This window comes from Nicotiana sylvestris, chromosome 12, assembly GCF_000393655.2.
Source record: "Nicotiana sylvestris chromosome 12, ASM39365v2, whole genome shotgun sequence".
NCBI lineage: Eukaryota > Viridiplantae > Streptophyta > Magnoliopsida > Solanales > Solanaceae > Nicotiana > Nicotiana sylvestris.
This window is the reverse complement of record NC_091068.1, coordinates 131,113,281-131,122,049: the sequence shown is the minus strand read 5'-3', so window position 1 is coordinate 131,122,049 and position 8,769 is coordinate 131,113,281. Positions and strand designations below refer to the sequence as shown.

General features: G+C 37.0%; 1 protein-coding gene across 1 annotated transcript; it reads left to right on the top strand.

The window, feature by feature from the left end:
- Positions 1 to 7,216: 7,216 nt before the first annotated feature.
- LOC104223537 (uncharacterized) lies at positions 7,217 to 7,648 on the top strand. Its single transcript, XM_009774999.2, has one exon. The coding sequence runs from the start codon at positions 7,217 to 7,219 to the stop codon at positions 7,646 to 7,648; it is 432 nt and encodes a 143-aa protein (XP_009773301.1).
- The last annotated feature ends 1,121 nt before the right edge of the window (positions 7,649 to 8,769 follow it).

The window sequence follows — 8,769 nt, the reverse complement described above, 5'->3', positions numbered from 1 at the left end:
GTAGAAATCACCTGGAGCAGCAAAAGCGAGGTCTGACTTCTGAATTAGTAGTTGCCAAGGCTTCTTCAAGCCAATTTGAAAAAGATAAGGTGCGCCTTGAATGTTCATTTTCAGAGCAATTATCAAAGTGCAGTGAAGAGATCAGAGAACTTAAGGCACTCTTGGCCAAGAAAGAAGAGTATGCAGGGGAGTTAGTGCAAAGCTTGACTCAAGCTCAAGCTGATTTAAAAATCTCTTATAAGGTTCGTGCCTTAGAGAGTTCTCATGCCTCCCTTGAAGCTTCCTTTGATTCTTCTTTAGCTGAAATCAAGTGTTAAAGAATGATCTTGCTATGTGGGAAAGGGAGTATGAACTTCTTGAGGAGAATTTTAACATAGAGGTGAGTTGGCCTTTTCTAAACTCTCGTCGTGATGCTTTAATGGAGGCCAGTCAAGAAAACTTTGATTTAAACTCAGAGTTGGCCAAAGTTTTAGAGACTATTGAGAACCCAACAACCACTTGACTTTCCCTCTCCGGCAATTGAAGCTCTCGTGGCTGAAGAACCTTTAAATGTCGAAGCCGTTGCTGTGGCAGTTGAAAATGCTGCAATTCCATCTCCAGAGGGTGAAACTTCTATGACTCAATCTGTGGAAGTTGAAGCTTCCGTGACTCTTGCTCCCCTCATTGATCCTAACACTTCAAGCTCAGCTGAAACCGCTCATGTTGCTACTTCTTCAGAAGTTGCCACCGTGCCTGTGGCTGTTTCTGAAAGTGAAATTAATATTGCAACTTCTGATGTGCTAACCCCTTCAGTAACCAGTTAAATTTCCAGGCTTTGCTTTTTTCTTTCTTTATTGGATGATGGTTTTATCCCTTAGTTAGTTTTTAAGGGATTTTTTTTGGTGAAAGTCCCCAATTATCATAATGGGGCACTTGTATAAACTTTTATTGACTAAGTTACTACTTAGTCTTTTTAATTATATTAAGAAGTTTGTTAGTACTTCAATGTGTTCTATTCTTGCCTTTTCCTTATTTATTTAGGACTTATAGAATAGTTTAGCATTTTTATCCTTTGAAAATGCTTTATGATTCTTCTCATGACTTATTAACATGAGGTTTATAAAAGAGGGCCTTTTTATATATATCGACACTTAATAAAGAAGACGTCTCAACTTCATAATGGTGTTACAATACGATGAAAGAAATAGGAATACACATGTTTTGTTTGAAACAACTTTGACAAGTTTTTATTCATGAATTTGGACAAGCTTTTGAATATTACATGTATTAAAATACATCTATAACTTTCTCGTAACTGTTTTTCTTGTAACAGATTTTTACAAAATGGATGTAAACTAAACAAGGTTTTTCCTCATAACCCGTTTCAGTACATAGTCATGACCCTATCTTCATGTATTAAGAAGGGTTTGAGAGGTGACTCCGTTGCTCTTATGAGTTTGAGAGGTGACTCTATTGTTCTCATGAGTTTGAGACACTATGATGATATCAATCTCCCTTTGTTCTAATGGGAAAGAACACTATGATGAATGCTGGAAACTCCGTAACTTTTGCTCAACACTTGCCACTTTGTATCTGTGCACAATTTGCACATATCTGTGTATAATATGTAGTCCTCCAAGTGTTTGAGCGGTGAAGTATGAAGTCTCGAGCACTTGTCTGTTTCTCTCAATTTTGGTCCTTTTTCTGAAACAGAAAAACATACGGGACTCGGAGGTACGATTAGAGATGAAGGTCCGAGACACCTTGCTAATGGTCCACCGAACATCTTTCGATAAAGATTTACTTGATGTAAACAATAACGAGCAGCTTTTTTGCGAAGTGCATAAGCTTTTCCTTTGTCATCAGGCACGGTTCCATGCTGTAAAAAGCAATAATTTCGTTTCTCCAATCCCATGTTAAATGATTAAAATTTACCTCGTTCTTATCAGGTTCGAGAACGGAATGAAATAAATGTATGACTGAAGCATTTGCGTCGTTTGCTACGTCTGCTGCGGATGCGAGATTAGCTAAAGCATCTGCCTCCACATTCTCATATCTTGGGACCTGCATTACCTTCCAAGTTTGGAATTGCTTTATTAGTTCCCGTACCTTTGCGAGATATTCTTGCATTCGTGTCTCCCTGGCTGTATAAGTCCCCAGTATTTGATTGACCACGAGTTGAGAATCACTCTTGATTATAATCTGTGTTATGCCGAGTTCTCGTGCCAATTCTAGACCTGCAATTACAGCCTCATATTCTGCTTCATTGTTAGTTATAAAATGACATTTTATATCCTGTCTAATAATTTCACCCGTAGGTGGTATGAGAACTATCCCTAGGCCTGCTCCTTTTATGTTAGACGAACCATCAGTGAATAAAATCCAAGTCCCCGGGTTTGCACCATTAAAAACTTGTAATTCTTTTTCTGCTTCTAAATGCATCCCTTGGCTAAAATCAGCTATGAAATCGACTAATGCTTGAGATTTTATTGCAGCCCTAGGTTGATAAATGATTTCGTATTCACTTAATTCTCTATCCCATTTTGCTAACCTCCCTGACAATTCATGTTTATGCAAAATGTTTCGTAATAGAAAAGCAGTAACTACAACAATGAGATGACATTAAAAATAAGGTCTTAATTTTCTAGATGTCATGATCAAAGCTAATGCTAATTTTTCCAGTTGTGTATATCGTGTTTCAGCATCTAATAAAGACTTTCTTACATAATAGATAGGAGATTGTTTACCTTGGTCCTCACGGACTAAAACAACAATTACCGCGACCTCTGACACGGCCAAATAGATGAGTAGCTTTTCTCCTTCTTTTGGTTTTGCCAATAGTGGTGGATTTGACAAGTAAGTTTTTGAATTTATAAGGGCTTGTTGGCAATCTTCATTCCATTCAAAATGATCTTGCTTTTTGAGTGCGGAGAAAAATTGAAAGCATTTTTCTGAAGATTTGGGAATAAATCTCCCCAAGGCCGCAATTCTTCTCGTTAGCCTTTAGACTTCTTTTTTACTCGTAAGGATGTCAGGGATCTCCTCTATTACTTTGATCTGAGAAGGATTTACCTCAATACCACGGTTAGAAACGAGAAACCCCAAAAATTTACCTGAGGCAACCCCAAATGCACATTTTTCTGGATTGAGTTTCATATTAAATTTTCGTAAAATTTTGAATGTAACAGATAAATGAGAAATATGATCATGAGAATGTTGGGTTTTGACGAGCATATCGTCTATATATACCTCCATGGTTTTTCCAAAATGTTCTTGGAACATTTTGGTGACCAACCTTTGATAGGTTGCTCCAGCATTTTTGAGACCAAAGGGCATTACTTTATAACAGTAAGTCCCCCTGTCTGTGATGAAAGAAGTTTTTTCTTCGTCACTGGGGTCCATTTTAATTTGGTTGTACCCCGAATATGCATCTAAAAAACTCAAAAGTTCATGTCCTGCAGTTGCATCAATTAACTGATCTGTATGCGGTAGAGGAAAGAATCTTTTGGGCAGGCTTTGTTAAGATCTGTATAATCCACGCAAACCCGCCACTTACCGTTTTTCTTAGGTACAACAACTGTGTTTGCCAACCAATTAAGATACTTTACCTCGCGTATTGACCCAATTTTTAATAGCTTTTGGACCTCATCTTGAATCATCTGATTTTTGAAAGTTCCTTGCTTTCTTTTCTTTTGCTTTACTGGTGTGAAGGATGGGTTTTCATTTAGTTTGTGAGTCACCACATCCGGTGGTATCCCTGTCATATCAGCATGGGACCAAGCAAAATAGTCCACGTTAGCTTTTAAAAATTCAATCAACATACCTCGCATGTCTGAGCTTAAATTGGCTCCAACATAAACCTTCCGTTCAGGCCATTGCTCAAATAATATCACAGCCTCGAGCTCTTCAATTGTTGATTTGATATCTTCATTCTCTTCAGGTTCCTGAATTGTATCAGGTCTCGAGTCTAAATCTGTCTTTTCTTGTTCGGTTGAGGTTTGATCCTTGATACCTTCAACTATTTCCTGTAATTGCTATTTTTATTTATTTGCGGTGCTCGTATCTGTTACAGCATTGATACTCCTGGCTGTCTGTTGATCCCCACGAATTTGGCAAATTCCCCACGGTGATGGGAATTTAATAACTTGATGTAGAGTTGATGGGACAACATCCATATCATGGACCCAAGGTCTCCCCATGATCATATTGTAAGCCATTTCCATATCTACTACCTGAAATTTAGTTTCTTTAACAACACCTGCAGCAAAAGTTGTTAGAATTACCTCTCCTTTTGTTACCACACTTGAATTATCGAACCCGGATAGGGTATGCGCCTTAGGTATCATTTTGTCTTCAACTTGCATTTCACGTAATACCCTTAATAGTATAATATTCACGGAACTTCCTGGATCAATCAAAACTCGTTTTATATTAGTATCATATACAAGTAAAGATATTACCAGTGCGTTGTTATGTGGGGTCATTATTCCTTCGGTATCTGCATCATCGAAAGAAATACTTTCGTTTTCTAAAACCTGTCGTAGCCGCTTCCCGTGTGTTATCGTTACTTTAGAAACCTTTTTGGAAGCCGTATAAGTTATACCGTGAATATCTTCACCCCCACTTATAACATTCACGGTTCTCTTGGGTGAAGGGGGTTTTGGTGGCTCCTGCCTATTTTTCATATAGGCTTGCTTACCTTTCTCGCTAAATAACTCAGTGAGATACCCTTGTTTCAATAGATGATCCACTTCACTCTATAAGAATCTATATTCTGAAGTTTTGTGCCCATGATCATTGTGGAATTCGCACCAATGGTTTGGATTGCGTCTATATGGATTTGACCGCATCTCTTTTGGCCATCGTACCTTATCTCCCATGCTTCTCAAAACAGCTACGAGCTCAGAGGTAGTGACATTAAAGTTATATCCGCCGAACCTTGCCTTTAAACTACTGTCATTATCACGTGACTCTTGCCTGTTTCGTTCATTTCTGAACCTTGATAAAGAACCAGATTCCCTGTTCCTCGATTTTTGATCATATCGTTGACTATCCTGCTTTGATCGTGAGTCTTTCCCTGCAGGTCCCATATATGGATCGTACCTGTTTTTACCTGATCTTTTTTCGGTTTCTGATCTCCTGGAGTTGCTTCTCTCTTCATGACGAAACTGAGGCACGGTATCTTCCTCAATTCGCAATTTCGTACTATACCTGTTATAGACGTCATTCCATGTGGTTACCGGAAACTCTCGAAGGCTTTCTTTAAGTCTTCTCGTGGCTTCTGAGCTTTTGTCATTTAAGTTGCTTGCAAAAGCTATTGCAGCCCAGTTATCAGGTACACGAGGTAAAGTCATTCTTTCACGTTGGAATCTATCAACAAAATCCTTGAGCAACTCGGAGTCCCCTTGCTTGATTTTGAAAATATCCTCCATTCTTTTCTCAACCTTTTGAGCTCCCGAGTGTGCTTTAATAAAAGAATCTGCAAGCTTAGCAAAAGAATTAATAGAATTTTCGGGTAAAAGAGAATACCAGGTTAATGCGCCCTTGGTGAGTGTTTCTCCAAATTTCTTGACCAGTACTGATTCAATTTCTTGTTTGGTCAAGTCATTGCCTTTCACGCCTGTTGTAAATGCAGTTACGTGATCACGTGGGTCTGTTATGCCATCATATTTCGAGATGTCAGGCATTTTGAACTTTTTAGGGATTGGTAGGGGAGCAACACTTGGTTTCCAAGGTTGTTGTGAGTATTTATCTACATCCACTCCTTTAATTACAGGGGGAACTCCAGGGATTTGCTCGATGCGCTCATTTTGTTCCTTAAGCTGTTTCTGCAAAGTTAGTACTAAATTTTGCAAATGAGAATTATTTGAATTACCTGGTTCTCCTTCCTGTGGTTCACTGGGGGTTCCTCCATTTCCAGAATTAACAAGGCCAGAACGAGGATTCTCCAATGTATTATTATTTGGTGTAGGTGTGGGTGGTGCAACAGGCAATCGACTAACTAGAGTCTGAAGAGCTTTGTTAACCCGTGCATCAATTATTTTTTGTAAAGCTTCATCCACCCCTTCAAAATGTTCAGATTGCTCTTGTTGATCAGTACGAGATTCAGGAGCGGGAGTGCCTTCACGAGATTGACGTGGTGAATTTTGAGGGGAGGGAACCACGTCAATGTTCTGTAAATCTCCTTGATTTTGATGGATTTGATTTTCATGGTTTCCCAAGGTGTTTTCACTGTTATTGTTGTTTGACATGATGATAACAACGACTGAAATGTAGCTTAAAAGAGAAGATTATCAGATTCCCGGTAACAGAACCAATTTGTTTAACCAAAAATCTGAGTCTTTGGTCAAAGCTTTAGAAATATAAAGAAATTCGGGTTACTGATAATCTAGAGACGAAAATAATAAAAGACTTTTGAGAATAATAAGTAATTTTGTATTTCAGTGTAATCTCAATAATATTTCTTGTCCCCTTACAGATGTCGAGTCCTTCTCCTTTTATAATTGATTTTAGGAGAAGGTGTAATACATTTGTCTTAATGAGGCAATTATGAGCAATAAATGACATTAAAAGAAATATTACTCAATCATTCTTATTAAATACAAATTCTCTAACGTATTTGATATTTAATGCTGAATTTGGACTCTTGTGCGTCATCAGATTCATATCTTCAATCCCTTCCAATCTTCGGGTTTTAAATGACTCATATAGGTACGAAACTCGTGCCTTTTGAATAGCGACTCGTGCCTATTTAACTTTCTTCTCTCCGTATCTGTTGTTGCCCGTGCCTTCTTGGTTGATTACCGTGTTCTGACCATTTGACTAGTCCACGTGTCATGACACGTCATCTTCAATATATAAATCCAATTTTTTCCCAATACAGTTCTGAAGATGATAGTGTACGAAGATCTTATCCCTACCTTGTGAAGATGATAGTATGTATTTTACAGTTTTATCCATAATAATGATAGTATTTTCAGAAGTTTTTAGAAAATAAATAGTTAATGATAAGGGAAAAACAGAAAAAGAAAAAAAGATTATTTTTCTCTTGATTTAGAATAGTGAACAAAAAAAATAAAAATATATTTTATATAGTGGAAAACTAAACGTTAAATATATCAAACTTTTATTTTCTTAATTCACCGTCCACACATATAAAAACTCTGAAGTGAAAAGAACTACAACAAATTCACAGACCATTCACTAACCCAAAAACCAACCAAAGCAAAAAGCTGAAATGGCCACAGTTTTTATATCAAACTATGACACAACTCCATCCAGAGCCACCAGCTATGTCAACTTCCGGCCAAAATCCGACGTCGAATTCCTAAAGACTGATTCTCCGGCGATGTCCGGCAGAAGACGGCAGCTGTGGCAGCCGCCTAGGGTGGTAGACACCGTGTCATGCCGGCAACTATACTTAAGGAGCGCGTATACATTTTCAAGAAAAGAAACTGTCCCTCAAAAAACTAAGAAATGTTTCGGAAAGGTCAAAGAAAGGGTGACTTCCGGCGGCAAAAAGAAGGGGAAATCCAGTCAACGGCGGCGGCGGCGGAGGTTTGCGGTGGTGAGGAGACTGAAGAAAGTTTCTTGTGCGGCGTTGTCTGGTATTTTCCGAAGGCTGTTATCATGCACTGCTACTGTTGATGTTGCGGACCATAAAAGTTAAAAGTCAATGTGGTTACAGTATTTTTCTCTTTTCCTGCTTTCACCTTTCATTTTTTTTTACTTTTCTTTTCTGATTATATATATTTTATGTTGAAAAAAAAAAGAGATAGAAAGAAAGCGTCTGCGTATATCTTCTCCTTTGCTTTGGCCAATATCAAAGCATGAGCATGAATTAGTTCAAACTTTGAAAAAAAAAGGGTGGGAAATATGCAAGTGTAAAATTGTTAGTAATGCTTAATTTTCTTTTCTTTCTAATGACGGTTTCTATTTGAGCTTGTACCCACTTTTATTCAGGTACCTTTTATCGTCCACTAGCATAAGATACTTTTATCAGCCAATGCTTAGCTAAATGAAAAGAATTTACCTAAGATAGTTTATGCAATTAGTCAATTTTTTATTAGGTCCTTTTAATTTACGGTTTTCTTCTTACTTTTATTTTTCTCATATATGACAAAGTACAAGAATTTAAATCCTGGCCTTTTACAGAATTAAGATTTAAAGTGAGAATACAAAATCAAGTATTAAATGTGTATGCAAGATTACAATTCTTGCATTAATTAATTGGTTTAATGTAAATATAAGGTACACATAAGTTTTTATCATTGTTTAATTTGCAAGGTCAACGAAGTAATAAAGGACTAAAGGTACCCCAGTTAAGGTAGAGCTGTTACCGTAATTAATGGGATAAAGACGCAATGATAATGCAAGATTAAATCGAAGAGTCCAACGGCTATTGACCATGATAAGGTTTTCCATTTCAGTAATTAATTTGTCATAAAAAAACCCCAAAGTTGTTTTTTTTTCTTCCCAAATCATCAACGCGAAAAAAAAAAAACGAACACACAAGTAAAAGAATAAAGGAAAAGAATTGCTCCCAGTAATAACGATGTGATTTTAATCTTTACTCATAAGTTAATATATTCGATTATATAATATTATATTATATTATAAGGTGTTATTTACTTATTTTTTATTTTATGTAATTCTATTACTATTCGGGGAGTTAAGTGCTTTTCAATTGAAAGGCTATTCTCAAACATATGAGATTTTGTGATTATAGTACATCTATATGGCTCTAAATATGTAAGTTTAATCTCAAAAAATTTAAGACAGTTATGTCCC

Bases quoted from the DNA above. Each gene is read 5' to 3' on its own strand.
- LOC104223537 (XM_009774999.2), top strand. From the start codon at position 7,217: ATGGCCACAGTTTTTATATCAAACTATGACACAACTCCATCCAGAGCC.